This window comes from Myiozetetes cayanensis, unplaced genomic scaffold, assembly GCF_022539395.1.
Source record: "Myiozetetes cayanensis isolate MyiCay16 unplaced genomic scaffold, myiCay2020 scf34, whole genome shotgun sequence".
NCBI classification, from domain to species: Eukaryota; Metazoa; Chordata; class Aves; order Passeriformes; family Tyrannidae; genus Myiozetetes; species Myiozetetes cayanensis.
The window spans coordinates 953,356-970,513 of record NW_026087566.1 but is presented as its reverse complement, the minus strand read 5'-3'; the positions used below and the strand labels follow the sequence as shown (position 1 = coordinate 970,513).

General features: G+C 52.7%; 2 protein-coding genes across 8 annotated transcripts in view; both read left to right on the top strand.

Moving 5' to 3' along the window:
- The window catches only part of LOC126646402 (uncharacterized), a 281,736-nt gene that overhangs the window by 198,555 nt on the left and 66,023 nt on the right, over positions 1-17,158 (top strand). For 3 of the 5 annotated variants that reach the window (XR_007630284.1, XR_007630285.1, XM_050327740.1), the window contains exon 1: positions 8,243-13,410. The exons of the other annotated variants lie outside the window; for them this stretch is intronic. The gene's annotated coding sequence lies outside the window, so the exon portion shown is untranslated. Of the gene's footprint in view, positions 1-8,242; positions 13,411-17,158 lie in introns of those variants that run through there. 5 annotated transcript variants of the gene reach the window in all.
- ASIC2 (acid sensing ion channel subunit 2) overlaps positions 1-17,158 on the top strand; it is a 358,569-nt gene that overhangs the window by 331,799 nt on the left and 9,612 nt on the right. For all 3 annotated transcript variants that reach the window (XR_007630283.1, XM_050327692.1, XM_050327693.1), the window contains exon 3: positions 8,109-8,236. Coding sequence is in view for 2 of the 3 variants with exons in the window: in XM_050327692.1 (XP_050183649.1) it covers positions 8,109-8,236 (128 nt within the window). In the remaining variant the exon portion in view is untranslated. The remainder of the gene's footprint in view (positions 1-8,108; positions 8,237-17,158) is intronic.

Sequence of the window (17,158 nt, the reverse complement as noted above, 5' to 3'; positions counted from 1 at the left end):
CCTTTAAAACCTGTCCTGCTCCCTTATTTTTATTTATTTTGAATCGTTCCTGTCCCTGTGGTGGCAGCAGCTTGCTTGAAGGGAAAGCTGGCAGATGGGGGGCTGGGGGGAGGGGGGTGTTGGCACCCCCATCTCTGGATGCCGGGAATGTTCATCCCCTCCAGAGGGAATATCTTTCCCTCTCCCCACTCTGTATTTCTGGCAGCAGCTCCCAGGGATGGAGGAGATCCCCGGGGTGGCTCCTGATTTTTTTTTGGCTGTCCACACGTGATTCCCAGAGGATGCTGAGGTGGGAAGGGGGTTTATCCTCGGTGTGCTCTGTGAGCAGCATTAACGTGGCAGGAGCAGCCCTGCCCTGGTGTGACCCCTCCAGGAAAGCAGGTTACAAGACACTTGTTCTCTCACTTTAATGATTAAAGCTTAAGCTTAATAGGACAGAAGCAAGGAGCTGAAATATTTATTTGCTGGCTCCTGGCCGGCCAGCAAAACCTCTTTTTCCAACCCTGGAGTCCTGCTGCTTTCTCCTGCCCCGTGTATTATGTAAGAAGCTTTTTAATAATATACATTCAGACATATGGCCCCTCAGATTTAGTATGCAAATGCAATATGCTCGACTAAAAATAGCAGATATGCTTAATGTGGTTTGTTATAACACCTTCTGTTCCTCGGTGAGTAATGGATCAGAGCTTGGGGAGGGAGGGGAGCAGCAGAAATCTCCACTCCAGGCTCGTCTCTGTGGTCTGGGAGCTTGGTCATGTCCCATCTCCCGCCTCTTCCATCCCCCTGACCCAGGGATTGAGTGGAAGAGCCCCAAATAAATGTTTAGTGGGAGGTGAAGTGCTGAATTGCTGTAGGGGAGCTTTGGGGCCCAGCCTGGTGTGGGTGTTGCTTTACATCCAGGAGTGTTAGTTTGTGCTTTGGGGGTTGTGTGTCCTGTGTGTGTTATCCCAGTTTACACCCGAGGAATCACAGAATCATGGAATGGTTTGGGTTGGAAGGGCCCTTAAAGCCCATCCCATTCCAGGTTGCTCCAAGCCCCGTCCAACCTGACCTTGATCACACAGGGGGTGAATTCCAGTGGTGCCAAAGGAACCATCAGCTCCATGCCCTCATCCCATGGGATTAGACAACAGAGATTTTGGTTTGGATTTCCAGCCTTTGGGCCACAGGAAGAGAGAGAAGGACACCAGATCCATCTCCTGCCCTTCCCAAATCCCTTTTTCTCAGCCTCCCTCTTACAGGCTCTGCTGGCAAAAGGCATTTTTCCTTCTCTCTTCTCTCTGTGCCGTTCCCTTCTCGCTGAAGCAAAGAAATAACAAATGAGGTGTCATTTCCTGGTGGCAGTTGGGTGACATCAGTGCTCCCGTCCCCTTGGGGAGGCAGCTGAGGTGGGGAAGGAGCCCTCCAGCTGCTCCTGCTGCAGCCCCCAGAGCTGGGCTGTCTGTGCTTTTCAGATAAGAGGACTTGAGGTTCCCAAAGTATTCTTTCATTAGAGGAAAGAGAAGAAGGGAAAAAGGAACCCTCTGAAACAGTCTGACTGTATCCCAGGAGATAAAGAGGAAGGATTGATTCTCCACTGCCTCGCTCCTCTTCAGCACAAGCTGCTGGCCTTTCCTGCTGATAACTCTTTCAGGTCTGGGCCTTTTGAGTTTGTTTTCCCCAAAAGAAATCTTTAACCTCTCCCCCCATCGTGACTTGCTGCAGTGGAGTTTGTCACACGGGGCTTTTGTGCCGCTCTTCATCCGCTCTCCATCCCCATCAAAGCCTCCTGCAGCCCTGAGAGGTCACTGATGTGCTGGAGCCACATCCCTGTGGTTGGCCAGCCTTGTCCAGGTGACCTTGTCTCCGTGGGTGATGTTTGGGATATCTCAGATCGTTTCCCACCTCCGAGAGAGAGGGGTTGGTCCAGCAGGAAACTCTTCTCTCCCCTCATTTTCTCTCCCCTCGTTTTCCCCACCCTGATTATTCCGAGGACCAGTGGAACACGAAGCCCCTGTTGCTGATTGTACCTTGAAAAGCAGCAAGGTTTGAATTCACAGCCATGGTGAAGGGTCTGGGGAGAGAGGTGCTGCTTACCTGGATTGTTTCCTTGCCCCTGGGAAGGGAATGCCTGAATTTCCCACTGGGTCTCAGGTGTGTTTATCTGATCCCGTTGTAGCTGCTTGAGGAGATGAAGGAGTTGCTTTGACTCAGCAGAGGGAAATCACAACCCCTTGGACGTGACTCCTCTTGCTGTAGCATCTCCCTGGGATGGGGAGAATCACTGAGGAGAAGCCTGGAAGTAAATTTAAGTGTGCAGAGCTGGGCACAGGCCTTGCAGATTATAGGATTTCCCACCCTGTCACCCCCCCAAAATGCCATCCACACTTAATGGATTAATTAAGGCTGGAAAAGCCCTCTAAGATCATCAGGTGTAACTTTTAATTCAGCACCACTAAACCACGTCCTCAGCTCCCACCTCCGCCCGTGTTTGCAACACTTCCAGGAACGTGGAATTCCCACCACCCTGGGCATCCTGTTCCAGGGTTTGACAACCCTTTCAGTGAAGAAATTTTCCCTGATATCCAACCTAAACCTCCCCTGGCGCAGCTTGAGGGTGTTCCCTTTCCTCCTGTCCCTCGTTCCTTGGGAGCAGAGCCCGACCCCCTCCCGGCTCCCCCCTCCTGTCAGGGGGAGAAGGAGAAGATTCCCCCTGGACCTTCTTTTTCCAGGTGAAATTTGTTCCCTAAAATCCAGGTGAGCAGCTGGGCTGGGCTCACACCCCCCCTGCACAGCCCCACTGGGACTCCCATTCCTGCTGTATCCAGGTGGGACACGCCACCTTTTCCCAGTGGGAAGAGCCATCCCCTCATTTCCCTCCACGGGGAAACTCCAGTGGTAGGCATCTCCTTTTCACCCACGGGGGAATTCCTTGTCTGTGGCTGCTCCCAGAGTGCAGCCTGGAACAGCAACACCCCTGGCAGGACAAATCTGGAGCGACTGGTTTCCACTGGGATCAAACCTCCCCGAAGCCCCTTTGGGAACAGTCTCATTTCAGCTTCGCTTCACCCCCTTCCCTGTTACCAGGCAACTTAAAGTGAAGTAAAACACACCCCTCCCGCGGGAATGAGGGCACACACAGGGGGAGTGAAACTGGTTTTGCTGCTGTTCAACTGGTTTCTTCCTAACTCCCCGTTCAGCCTTGCAGGTCCTGCTTTCTCACAGCTACGTTTCCATGGCAATTTGATTTGTTGGTTTGTTTTTAATTCCCCCTCCCCAATCTGTAAATCTTTATCTCAGGGAAAAAAAAGTGAATGTTGGGGGTTTGTTTGAAGATTTCTGTGGGGTTGAAGGAGCAGGGGAGTGTCCCCCCAGCCTTCCAAGCCTGGGACCACAAGGCACATCCTCTGCAGGTCCTGGCTGCTCATGGGTGTGATGAGCCCAGCGTGCTCAGGGGGTGCTGAGCTCCAGGCACAGGGCTTGGGGGGGGGTTATCTGAGGACACACAGCCACATCCCACGTGCTGAGCTGAATGGGGAGGCATTTTGGGAGTCCCTGGGTCGGTGGGAACAGGGAGGGGTTCTCAAACTCAACTCAGAGTGCTCGACCCTGCCCCAGGAATTCCAGCCCTCCCTGGGGTTGCTGGTGGGGGGGAAGTTGGGGGAGCTCTGGCTCTGCTGCTGTGGTTGTTTCCATGACAATACTGAGCCAAGGATGCTGTAAAACCAGAGATGAACCTCCAGCATCTCACAGGGTCTGCTGGGTGTGTCTGTGCTGCCACAGCAACCCCCTCCTGCTCCAGGGGCCTTCCTTCCCGAGGGAGATGAGGAACAGCGGTCACAACAGCCCCTTCCTGGATGTGATGGAGCTGGCACAGGGAGGAACAGCTGTATTTCCCTCCAGGTGTGGTACTTTGTGCTTCCTGAGCCCCTTCAGGGCACTGTCCCCTGTCTGGGCACCTCAGGGGGGGTTGAGTGCACTTTGCAGGGTGTGGAGGAGGCCCCAGGGACTCTTCCAGCCCAGTGAGTCAAGCAGGACTTTGCTCCCATTTTACAGATGAGGAAACTGAGGCCGAGGGCAACAAGAGTGGGGAGAGCCCAAACTTCCCAGCTCTTTGCAGGAGAAGGTTCATTACTCACAATAAACCTTCAGCCCACCTTCGAACCCAGCCACGACTTGAATCAGCAGAGAAAATACCATCTACCCTCCTCAGATGGAGCCGTTTGGCACCTGCTTTGCCTTTCTCCAAGCAGGACCATCTTCCATGGAGCTGCCAGTGCCTCCAGCAGAGCTGGAGGGGGGAGACAACTCCAGCTCGAAACAAGCCATGCATGACTCAGGTCGTGTCTTCATTTCCCCATAAATGAGTGCCAAGAACAGCTTCAGATGTTAATTGCCAGGGAGAAGTGGATCCTTTTGGACGTAACAAGGCAGGGGGAGAGGGAAGCTCTGTGCCTTTGGCAGCACTTCTGATTTTAATTGCAGCCTCTTGCATGTTCACAGATGAACTTTGCCGCCTGCACCGTCAGCTGGAGCTTTGTTAAGATTTTTTCAAGGGATGCTCCAAGCAGAAAACCCTGACAAAAGTCATGGAAAGCCACCAGGAATAGAAAGCTGAGCTGTCTGCACCGTATAATGCTCTGCAGCCAGTTTGAAGCAGATGCTGAATTAATCCCCAATTTAATTAACGCTGCTCTAATCCCTCCGCTGAAAAGAGCAACCCGGGATTTGTTGGGAAGCGCTGCCCCGTTGCACAGTAATGGGTGTTAATGTGTTGAAAACTGCAGTCATCGAGGAGCTTTCTGCTCCGTTCCCATCCTGGGATGGGCTAAATGAATCCACAGGCTCTGAGGAGTGGGATTGGAGGTGAATGAAGGGGCTGTGGTCGGGCTTCCCCACCGGGACAAAATCAGGTTAAACACTCTCAAGGTACAAACCAGACCCCCGAGTGATTGGAATTTATTCTTAAGTTTCTCTGCCACCCGAGCCAATCAATCAAAGGGGTTTCAGGGTTGTTTTTCGCCCCGTTGATGGGTGATTACAAGAAAATGGGCTGAAGGAAATAGCAGTGGCTGGGCGTGGGCTGGTGCTCAGCCCCGAGGCTGCAGGAGGAGCCGTTCAAAAACGATGCTAAAACCCTTCAAAAACGGTGCTAAAGCCGTCAAAATTAGCAAATCCACGCCTGGCCTGTGTCTCTCTGGGGATGTTCTCGCCCCTGGTTGCACCTGTGCAGGCTCAGGGTGACAGGCAGGGTTTGCCACTGAGCCTTTTTGGGTTTATTTTGCACAGGGGTATTTATTTCAGAGCTAAAGGCACCCAAATCAGACTGTCTTGTGCTTCTGGGTCCTGTGAGACCTTCCTTTTCTTTACACTCCCAGCAAGTATTTCACCCCCACTCATGCTCCTGAGCCCCAGCACAGAGCTTGGAAACATTTCTGGTGCAGCTGATGAGTCCTGGTCCGGGATTTCATCAAAGTAGTTGGGTTTTTAATTTTTCTCTTTTAGTGGAAAACAGCTATTTTGTAGAAAATGAATTTTTTAGGGGAAGCGAGAGTTTTTCAAAGCCGGTTTCATGTTTATAGTTTCATCCTCTCCTGTGTTTCGTGCAGGAAAAGCAGTGAATTCTGCCTGGGTTTTGGCAGCTCTTCTGAAAAAAATAAATAAATAAAAAAAGCTGTTTGTTTTGTCCTCCTTGTTGTTATCACTGATGAAAACTAATAACTGTGTGTATTTTAAACCCAAAGTTTCTTCTGTGGTGTAGAAAATGCCTTCCCCTCCCCTTCCACGGGTACCACTGGCTCCATGCCAGGATTTCCTCTTTAAAATTACAAACCCTGTAGCTTTTAAGTCTTCTCTTTCTGGATTACCTGCAAGGTTGTGTTTTGTTTGGTTGAGGTGGATGGAACAGGGATTTTCCCCGTGGATGGACCTGCACACACACACGGTTCAGGTCGTGGGGAATTAACACCTGGTCGTGGGGAATTCATGGAATTAAAAGTCAGAGCTGAACACAGACCCAGGGCAGAACAAGTTTGGATGGGAAAAATGTTTCTCTCCAAAACAATTCCCGTCGCCCAACAAATGAGATTAAATTGGAGCTTTCTCATCCCACTCGTCAGGTAATTACCGAGGGGAGCATATGGAGGCTCCTCCCGAGCGCTGGAAGTGGATCAACACCAGGCAGAGCGATGGAAATGGGTGGGATTGGCAGGAGTGGGGAATAACAGGATTGGAATTGAAGCTGGACGAGCTGGGGGGTGCTTGGGAAGGGGTTTGAGCCCATGCTGGTCTGTGCCCACCCCGAGGGCTTGGGCAGCTGCAGAGCCCAGGGGGATGTTGAGCAGAGGGGAGGTTGGATGGGGGTGTTCTACATCACCAGAGATTTTGGGGAAAGCTGGCCTGGACCCTCAGGGCAGGGGTGTTTTGGAGGGGCAGCACTAGAAGGGGTTGGGAGAGGGGGAGACCCTCAAAAGGGACCTTTCTGGGGGAGCAAACACAGGGTCAGAGAGTGAGGGAGCTTGGATGTACCAACACCCGTCTCTTGGAGGGAGGGAGGGAAGCCCAAGAGCTGAGAAAGGAACATGTGGGGCAGGGGTTGGGCACAGGGGTCCCAGATACAGGCTGGTCCCAGTTACAGGGTTGTGCTGCTTCCTATCATGGGAAAGTGGTGGGGAGGGACTCAGGTTTTGATCATTGGGTCTCAAGCAGAAGTGGAGGCCAAGAGAAGGATGGTTGGTCAATGCCAGTCCTGCTTTGGGAGGCTTTAGTGGAGGGAAAAGCCAGAACTGGCTCGTTTCTCTGTCCCACCAAGATGGGATCCAGGGAGAGGTGCTCCAGTGGTTGGGGCTGAGACTGCCCGAGCACATGGAGAGCTCGCTGCCATCCCAGAATTTCCCGGGAATTTGCAAGACCCAGGGGGAGTAACTGATTCAGTCAGTCCTGTTTACCTTCACGTTGCTTTCCTGCTGCTTAGATAGAAAAGCTGAGCTTTAAAAGGTTCGGGATGAATGACCTGCTCCAGCTGCTTGTGGTGCAGAGACTGCTGAGGTCAGACACGTGGAGATGCTGCTGGTGGACACGTCCCTGTGGCTGCAGACTGGGAACTTCTGTGGAGCCAACACAGGGGGGGGCTTTTAAAATGTTTTTTGTTCCCAAAGGCTGAAGAAATGTGTGGTTTGTGGCTGGCAGGGAGGGCTGTTTGCTCAGGAGAGGGGGAAGGGGACAGCAGTGTGCCTGGCTGGGAGTCTCCAGAGGTCTCTGGCCCAACCATCCTGGATCAGTGCTGTTAAAAATTGAAATTAAAATAGCAGCAAAACACCAAGGAATAGTAAGAAAGTAAAGAATGATTCATCTCTAAACGGAAGCTCTTTAGATGTGGAGGTGGCATTGCTGGCCACCAACGTGGATTCACAGAGTGGGTAACTCAGCTTTTAGGCCAAATTATGCACTGTTAACAACTTCCTTTGCAAATCAGCCCCCTCCCCAGCCTTAATCCCACGTGTTCCCTCAGGTTTGTTGGGATGTGAGGTTGTAGCGGCAGCACTAAAGGGAGGAGGGTTTTGTGCCCCAGCTGTGTGGAGATGCCTGCGTGGTCAGAGGAGCCCAAAGTGCTCATTTATCACACCCAAGGCTGATTTGCAACCCAGTAATTCTGCATCAGAATGTTTCTTTCGGGCTGTTTTCAGCACTGGAGAGTAGGAATGTCTGTGTTTGGGGGAAGGAGGAGTTTATTTGGTTTAGTGATACAGGTTTATGTTCCATAACCAAATATCAGCTCCAAATGAGATGTCACCTCCTGTTTTCTCTAGTTGGCAAATTCAAACCAAGCTGAAGAAACCCTGAGTGTTCAGGGGATGGGAGCCTTTGGGACAAGCAGGACCAGGTGTAAGGACTAAGAGCCTGGAGATGTTCTTGGTCCCAGCAAACCCCTCTGCTGGCTTTCCTTCCTCCATGCCCAAAAGTCTAATGATCCAGGCTGAGCATTCCCAACTGCTCATCTCCTGCTCTAGAGCATCCTGGATTTACCAGATGTCATTTTCCAGGGAGGGGCAAATGCCCCCATGGAGGTGGGCGCTGTCCCACCCACCACAGCCCGTTAACTTCCCCCCTTCTTCTCCTTCTTCTTCCAGAGGAGACAACGTTCGAGGCTGGAGTCAAAGTCCAGATCCACAGCCAGTCCGAGCCACCCTTCGTCCAGGAGCTGGGCTTTGGGGTGGCCCCTGGATTCCAGACCTTTGTGGCCACCCAGGAGCAAAGGGTAAGTGCTGAATGTCATTTCCACACCCGGATCCTCGCAGCGGGTCCCTGTGAGAGGCTGTTCCTGTGCACCGACGCCCTTTGAGAGGCACCTTCATCACCAACACCTGGTTTTGTGCTTTGCCTCCAAAACTGGCTGGGATGAGGGCAGCTTTCTCAGCATGACTTGCAGGGAATTGCCCACAGTCCTTGTCATTTCAGCCCCAGAAGGGACTTCAGCCCCTGTAATTTCCCTGCCTCGTGGCTCGGCCGTGGCAGCCGCTCCGCGCGCGGGGGGCCCGTCCGACCTGCCGAGCTCTTTGCCAGAGAGCTCTCCCACCACAGGGCTGTGAAAAGAGAAAAGGGGAGAGCGTTTTCATGACGTGGAGCAGCGTGAAATCCTTTCAGGTGACAGGGGAATGGCCCCATTATTTGGCTCAGGATGCCCCGGCGGTGACAACATCGGCGTGGTGCCGATGGACGTGACGTGACGTAGCAGCACAGAACCCAAACCCTCATTAGGCATATGGGAAGCTGGCCAGTGGAATAGGTTTTCCCCCTCCCTCCTCCAGTGCTTTCATTCCAGCTCTCTGGTTTTTCCTCCCTGCTGCTGCACCCACCCTCAAACGGGACGTAAATCAAGCGGAGGGGAGCGAACACGAGCTGTGGGGAGGGTTTGCTCTGATTGAACCTCCGTGGGGATCAGGGCTGCAGTTGTTCACTCCAAGCTTCAGAGCAAGGCCAGGTGCAGGTGAACCACCCAAATTTATCACTCAAGCCTCTCTCCCCGTGGGCAGCAGGTACCAGAACACACCAGAACACACCTGGAGACGCTGCAGTTCTTGCTGCTCTTCTTTACGACTCGCTCGTGTGGGATCGTCCAGGAGATCAGGGGTGGTTTGGGCTCCAGGTGGGCGAGTGCCAGGTGGAAACTTCTCAATTCAAGCTGAGAATTGTGGATTTGTTGGTCTGGTGAGAAGTCTGGAGGAAATGAGCAGCTTGATTAGCACTCAGGGCTCTGTTTGGGAGTGTAACACCTGAGTCACAGCAAGGCAGAGAGTTCTCTGGGGGCTGAGGCAGCAGCTGCTGGAGTCCAAAGCAGAAATGGGTTGGAAAACCCATCATGGGCATTTTTCCCAGCCATGCCCTTGGCACAAGCCCTTCCCTGCATCCCCAGGGTCCTCACCTGGCTCTAGGGGGGACCCAGCAGCCTTTGGCATTGCTTCCTTGGGGCAAACTGTGAGGTAAAGGACCTACAAGGGTGCAATAATGATGATTAATTAGCACCAGAACTGCTGACAGGAATGACCAGGCACTGAATGCCACATCCATCTCCTCTGGCATCTTGGTCAGCCCCCAGAGCAGCCAGGGGATGACTGTGCTGGGTCATCCCTGTGCCTGGAGGTGCTGTGGGTATGCCCAGTGCAGAGAGAGGTGTTCTGGGTACAGCCCTGGGATTAGGGCCAGCTAAAATTCCCTGAAATTCCCTACAACTGCCAGGTGTGGCTCTTCCCACACCAGAACCTGGCAGGCAGTTTGCAGGCACTGGGTTACCCCGGGGGGATGGCAGGTGAGCTGGCAAAGGTGACAGAGCAAGTCATTGTCGGAGCGGAGAATTCCACTGGGATCTTGCACTTCCATCCTCGGCGTGAGAGTGGTTTTTTTAGCTCCAGCAGAACCAGCAGCCCCCTCAGTGAGACCCTTCAGCTCTTGGGAGAGAGGCCCAGAGTGGAGATGCCGAGGCTGGTGATGGCTCAGGGCATTGCCCATCAGCAGATAGGGCTGGGCAGGGCGATTGTGGTGCTGTGCAATCCCCTGCTGCTCACAAGAGTTTGGCAGCAGCTCCTCGACTCAAACCCACCTGGCAGCTCCAGCAGTAATTGGAAAGATTTGTCTTCCTTAAACATCCCGCTTTCAGCAAGATTTGGGAGCGTGGCTGGGAGCTGGAGCCTGCAGGAAGGATCTCAAGGACTTTGTGTTAAGGGAGAAATTGGGTAAATGCTGGAGGCTTTAAGACAGCTGCTGTAAATCTTCCCCACCCCGTTCCCAGCATGAACTGTTCTGTTATTTCTACTAAAAAATTGGAATTCTTGTCAGGTGGGCAGAACCTGAGAGGGGAAAAAAAACAAACCATCCCTCCCCAAATCCCTCTTTCCAGTTGTTGAAGAGAACAAGAGAAACAATTTAGAGGGACTTTTAGCTCGAGTATGTCCCTTCTTCTGCAGGTTTGGCCAGAGTTTTGATGCTGGGAGAGGGAAGGGCACATTCCTGCTCGGAGCCAGGGCTTCTGGAACTGGTTTAATTGTACTGAGGGCTCCAAAGCCTTTCCCCAGGAGAGCTGGAGGGATCTTCATATTCAGCTCCCCAGGCATTGCTGCCTGCTTTAATCCCTCCTCTCCACAAAGTCATTTTTTAACCTAATTACAACCATTACAACATAAACTATCTCCTCTAATTACCCCTCAGGGTAATCACCCACCTTCTGAAGCCCTCGGTGCACATCTTTTATTCAAACCCCTGATTTTAGTCGGGTTTTCCCTTCTCAGTCTCAACAACTGGGACAGGCACGTGCTGCTCCTTCAATAAACCAGAGCAAAAGATGGAAAAACCCCTGAACATCACCCTGGGGACCAAGTCCAGCCAGTTATTGGGGTCCTAAAACATGTGTTTTACGCCGTGAAACATCAAAGAAATGATCCTCCAGCTGGAGGAGAACAGAAATAAAGATAAAGAGAAGGTCGTTTCGCATCTCCCAGCTCAGAGCAGCCTCTGTCAGTTATAAGCTCTATTTTCCAGCAGTAAAAAGAGAGGTGTGGAACTGGGTGTGATGGTGGGAGCTGTGTGTCAGACAGACTTTCAGGTGTAGGGGGTTATCTGTGTCTGGGTTAGAGGTTCGTGGCTTTATTTCTGACTGTTCCTTGTGGCCACGCTCAAATCTACCCTTTCAGTCCCCAGCCCAGGCGGGAAATCAGAGTATTTTCTGGGCTTTGCTTCCTGATTTTCTTGCCTTTTCCAGGTGTGCAGCTGCTCAGCACAAGCAAGGGCTTTGCATCTCGGTACCAGGGTGATAAATCCTGGCTCTTTACACCGAGGGCTTTCCAAAAGCCCCGTGTCAAAGCCAGCTCTGGGGCTGTGATCTCATTAAATCTCCCTTTAAAATCACCTGTCAGTCTGGGTCTGGGGGGAAAAAAAAAAAAGGAACCAAAAGGAACCAAATCAGCTTTTCTCCTCCTCCTGCAGAGGCTGAGCCCTCTGGATTCCTACAGAGAGACACTTTTAAGGCTCCTTTCCCCAGTTTTGGGAGCTGCATCGTTGATGCAGGGACAATGTTGTGCTGAGTTGCACTAAACAAGAGCATCCTGAGAGGGACTTTCCACGTGGCTGGGCTGGGAGGGCTGAGTCAGCAAAAAGCAATGCTGCAAAAGGCAGGTGCCAGCAGGAGGTTCCTCCATAAAATGTGGTGGTTGGGTTATTTAGGCCAAGTTGTTCGTTTGCTGTGGACTCGTGGCCGAGGGGGAGACGTTTTCTGATTGAGAGGATTGGGATTGTTCAGCCTGGGGTGACCTAGTTGTGGCTTTCCAGGACCTGAAGGAAGCCTAAAGAAATATGGGAAAAGGACTATTTACAAGGCTGTGTAGTGATAGGACAAGGGGGAATGGCTTTGAACTGAAAGGAAGTAGGTTTAGGTTGGATATTAGGAAGAAACTCTTCCCTGGGGAAAGTGAGGCCCTGGCACAGGTTGCCCAGAGAAGCTGTGGCTGCCCCTGGATCCCTGGAAGTGTCCAAGGCCAGGTTGGATGGGTTGGAGCCACCTGGGCTAGTGGAAGGTGTCCCTGCCCATGGCAGGGGGTGGCACTGGATGGGCTTTAAGGTCCCTTCCAACCCAAACCATTCTGGGATTCTCTGAAATCTGACACAGAAGTTTGTGGGGAGCAAGAACTGAGGTCCCTAAACAACTCAGGAGGCAGCACATGATGGATGATGACAATTAAAACAAGAGTGTGTGGATGGAGGAGGGTGGAAAACCTCCTCCCTGGGTCACACTCCGTGCTGTGGCCGTGGGGAAATGCCAGGGAAAGGAGCTGGAGTTGTTTCCATGAGTGTGTGGGCCCAGAGCTGCTGTTCTGGGGGGGTTTCCCACCATTTCTCGTGGGGTGAGCTGGCCACAGTCCCTGTCTCAGCTCTCAGCCGTGGTCCCTGTTGTGCCTCAGAGCCAGGGATGCTCCGGGATGCAGGGCCCTGTTTCCATGGCAATTGCTGGGACTAATGAATAAGGATTGTGTGCTGGTGAATGGGAGCTGTGCAGGAGCTGGCACAGGACATGCCGTGCCCTCACCCTCCAGTCGGGTCCCAAGGGAGGGCAGGACATCCCCCCCCCAGAGTAGGGCAGTGCCCTTCAGTTCCTCACTTTGGGGGGATCCACCTCAATTTTCCCGCTTTCCTGGCTCTTTTTGGGAGAGCCTGGTGTTGGAACAACCCCTCTGCAGACCTTGTGTTGTGGATGGGGAGGCTGCAACACCCCCCCCACCCCCCATTCCCCTGCACCAAGGCACGGATGGACCCACTGGAAATGGCATTTTTAAGGGCTGATCCCATGGAGGAAAGATAAACTCCCGCTGCCTCTGGCTCCCCTTTTCCTGGCTGGTTTTTCCAGCTGAGTCTCCCAAACCTCTCCCAGAAGGGCTGGGATCAGGTAATGATTCTTCCCCAGACAGCTGCTCCCGGCCACGCCACCGGCACAGCACATCAGAGGGAGATGAAAAAGCGCACTGAAAATGGCAATTTCTGCCAACTTGGCAATAAAAATTTAAGAGGCTTCAATTAAGCAACAGGTTGGAAGATGGAGCAGTATCGTTTTAACGGGGCTCTAGTGGGCCTTGGAGACTCATCCCCTCGTAACACTTGCATGGGACAGAGAGCAGCAGCTACCAGGAACTGCAGCATCCAAAGTGTAATTACAGAGGCAGGGAAATGGGACTCGGGTCTGGCAGCGGTTGCTCAGAAGCCCCTGTTTCCACTCAGGGCACAGGCAGTGGGATTGGAAAATGAGGAGCAATTAAATAACTCGATTTCTCATGTTTAAGGGTGGGCAGGCCCTGGCACAGGTTGCCCAGAGAAGCTGTGGCTGCCCCTGGATCCCTGGAAGTGTCCAAGGCCAGGTTGGACGGGGCTTGGAGCAACCTGGGCTGGTGGAAGGTGTCCCTGCCCATGGCAGGAGGTGGCACTGGATGATCCTTGAGGTTCCTCCCAACCCAAACCGTTCCATGGTTCTGTGATTCTTTGTTTCCTGACCCTTGCTCAGAGCATCTTCTCCTACCTCCTCCTCGGGTGTCTTAAACCTCCTGCTGGAAAAACGTTCACCCTCTGATTTCTTTCTGGTTCCCTCAATCCCACACACTGTCCCAAGTTGAATCCCTTGAGTATATCATCCAATTCTGAATTAATTCAACAATGAGAAGCCAGACAGGCCAGTAGCAGTGGCCACCCCCAAAGCCACCTTCCTTGCACCAGAGCTGGTGGAAGAAAACGTGGGGTTTGTGGGGCAGTGGTGGGGTTTTGGTTGGAGAACGGTGTCAGGAGTGAACCAGGGTGTTTGTGAAGGGATACAAAAGAAAAGGGGTTTGGAGGGAAGTGATGGAAATGAGTGAAGGGCAGGAATGGGGCATCTGAAGCGGCAGAGAGATTGGGAAGGGCACCCTGAGGGAGGGAGCTCAGAAGGGACATCAGAGATGTGAGTGAAGGAATGGCTTGGGGGCTCCTGCTCCCATTCACTGTGTGATGTGCATAACAGGACTTTCTTTAAAAAGATGGAAAGCTGAGCACAGGGGAAATTCAGAGTCCCAACTCCCACTGGGCAGCCTCCAAATTGGGCACCTCTGCAAGAGTTTGGCCAACGTGGCCCAGCAGATAAATGCAAGGGTGTCCAGGAGAATGAGGGGAAGCAGCTTTGCTGCCTGTGGATGTGCCAAGGGATTGACCAGGAGGGAGAGGGCAGAATTTATTGGAACAGGGCAGTGGTGGAGTCACCTCCCCTGGAGGGATTTAACAGCCATGTGTATGTGGCACTTGGGGACAGGGGTCAGTGGCGGCCTTGGCGGGGCTGGGGGAATGGTTGGACTCGATGATCTCAGAGGTATTTTCCATCCTCAACAGTCCTGTCTTATAAATCCTGTTATCTTAGGAATTTAAGACTGAGTTTGCACGTGAGCCACAGCTCCAGCTCATTCAGGGGAAGCAGAAGGGAGTTGTAGATGGTCAGTGCAGTAAATGCTGGGAGCAGCCACCCAGCAGGTCCTGGGAGCAAACCCAGGATCAGGCTCCAAAGGGGCTGCCCTTGTGGCTCTGCAGGAGGTTTCAGTATTGCTGTTCCATTTGCAAAATTATTTTCCAAAGAAACAGGGACCCAGAGCATCCTGGAGCTCCAGAGTCTCATTTTGCTCCTGGTGTCCACTCACCTCCAGCACCTGGCAACTCGTGGGCTGTGCCACATCCCCGAGCTCTGCTCAGGGGGAGCTTCCAGGGGCTGGAAGGGTTAAACCCTTGTCCTTAAAGTCAGTTCTGTAGTGCCTGCGTGAAGAAAGCAAATGGGAAGGAACACTGGCAAAAGGAGATGGCAAATAGAGAATTTCCAGCATCATTAACTGGGAGCCGGTGCCAGCGAGCCGTGCGTGCACTGGGTTTCTCATTTTACAAGTGCTAAAGCTGCCTGGGATCGGAATTCTATTAAAGTTGATGCTGTTTGATGTCTCATTAAAGAGCAGAGCTTCCTGGTTATTCTTTCATTTGGAGTAAAGTGCAAACAACTCCCCGTGGGCGGTTTGGGATGTTCAGGGAGGGGTTTGAATCCCTCCTTAGGTTCAGGTGGGGACTCCACATGTGGAGGGGGCAGGAGAGGGGCCGAGTGGGAGCCCAGATGCTGAATACATTTCCAAAGGCTGGATTCATGGCAACACTCTCAGGGATTGTTGGGGTGTCTGTGCAGGGCCAGGAGTTGGATTGGATGATCCTTGGGGTTCCCTCCCAATTGGGGATATTCTGGAATCCCATCAAACTGCCCCGACCTCGTGCTGGGAAATCTCCGCTTCATTTCCACGTTTCCCTTATGAGGTAAAACTAAACAGGCAGAAAAACCAGAGGTAGCTCTTAAAATCAGTGTAAGGAGAAGAGCTCTGTGGCTGCAGACAGAGCTCTGTGGCCAGGGAAAGGGCAGAGCTGTGCTGATCATCTCCCCCCTCCACCTTTGCAAAAGCATCTCTCCCCTTTTTTTCCCTCACGTTTCAGGCAAGCAGGATCCATCCTGCTCTCAGGGAGACCAGTCCAAGTTTGTTCCCTTTTCCTTTTCCTGACGGGTTTTCGTGACCCCCGAGAGCCGGGATCGAGGGGGGTTTTAAAAAGCATTTAATTCACTGATGAATTGCTAACGATTGCAAAAAGAGGGGTGAGGATGTGGGTTTGTCAACCTCAGTTAGAGGCTGAGGCTCTGTGAGCATGAGGCAGCACAGTGCTGGGGAGGGGTAGGTGCCCTTGGAAAGCTGCCATGGCAGTGGAGCAGAATTAGATCCTGCAGGAGCTGAGGGCAGGAACTGTCCCTGCTGCCTTTCCCCCTGCCTTGCCTTCTGCATTTATGTGGGGTTTTGGTTTTTTTAACCTTTTGGTGGCAGCAGAGCAGGTTGGAGGGGAGCAGCTCAGCATCCTTGGGCCGTTTCTGCTGATCCAACACTGGATCCCTCCCCGCCCCCAACCCCAAATTAACATCTTTGGGAAGAAAGGAGAAGGATTCTCTCCAGAGAAGCAGAGTCTGTGTGGCTGCACAGTGCCAGGGGAGAGGAATCAAACCCAATTAGTGTCACTATCTCATTGACACTGTTTATATGGCTGTGGTCTGTGGGATTGCCCCATCACGTGAGTTCCTGGCTCTTCCCGGCATTCCAGTGGCTCCAGTGCCACCATGGGCAGGAAATTCAGGTGTCAGATGTCTAACATGAGTTTGGGCAGCTCGCTGGGACGAAGGGCTTTGGATGTAAAGGCTTTGCCTGAGGTTGCAGCCCCGTTTTGGTGTGGAAGGGGCAAAGGGGAGCTCTTGCAGATGGACTCAGCATTGCTTTAACCCCAGGGCTTGCAGGGACTCCTGTGCCAAGGCAGGAGCAGGGATGGGGCTGGTGTGTTGTGGGGGAGAAGCCGTAGGGTCTGGAGGGAAGAAACTTGGGATCCTGCTCCGTTGGAAACCGTCTGCTAATGAATTTGCATTGATTAGAGCCTAATTAATCATTCAGTGATTGTGGATGTTGTGCCAGTCCAGGAGGCCAGGGCTGGACTCGTCCCTGAGGGAGGGAGGCCGTGTGGAAGCTGAACCTCTGATCCCCCCCCCCACCGTGGTGTGCTGAGCCCATCACCGACACTCAGAGTGGAATTTAAAAGGGCTTAAAAGATTTGTGTGTGGCTGTGCTTGGAAAGGAGCTGATACCATCTGAGCCCACGATTATTTATTCTCCTTTATCACACAACGTGCAACATATGGGCCCCTTCCTGCGCCGCCGATGACTAAACGATGGCATCTGGTGCTCCTTTATATCACAAGTGTAAAGCAAATGAGAAAAGATCCCTTCAGCCAGCTCTTTGCTATTGTCACAGGCACGCTCTGGGTGTTTTCATCCCGAGGTGCTTGCTTTGCTGGCTCTCAGAACCGCCCTCGTTCTGAGCCAGGCGTGTTTTCTCGGGAGGTTGAACGGCTGGGGATTGGTTTCTTTTTCGCTTTAGTGCCCCAGCTGGTCCCTGCAGATGGGATCCCACCTCACCTGCTGCATCCTCGCACCTGACAGGAGCGTTGTCTGCTCCTCAGGTGGGACCTGCTGAGCAGAGACGGGCACGTGTTGCTCCCAGCAGCTGAGGAGCTCTTGGTTGCTGTGGCTTCTCAAGGCAGCTTGAGCAGCAGCCTTGGATGGAG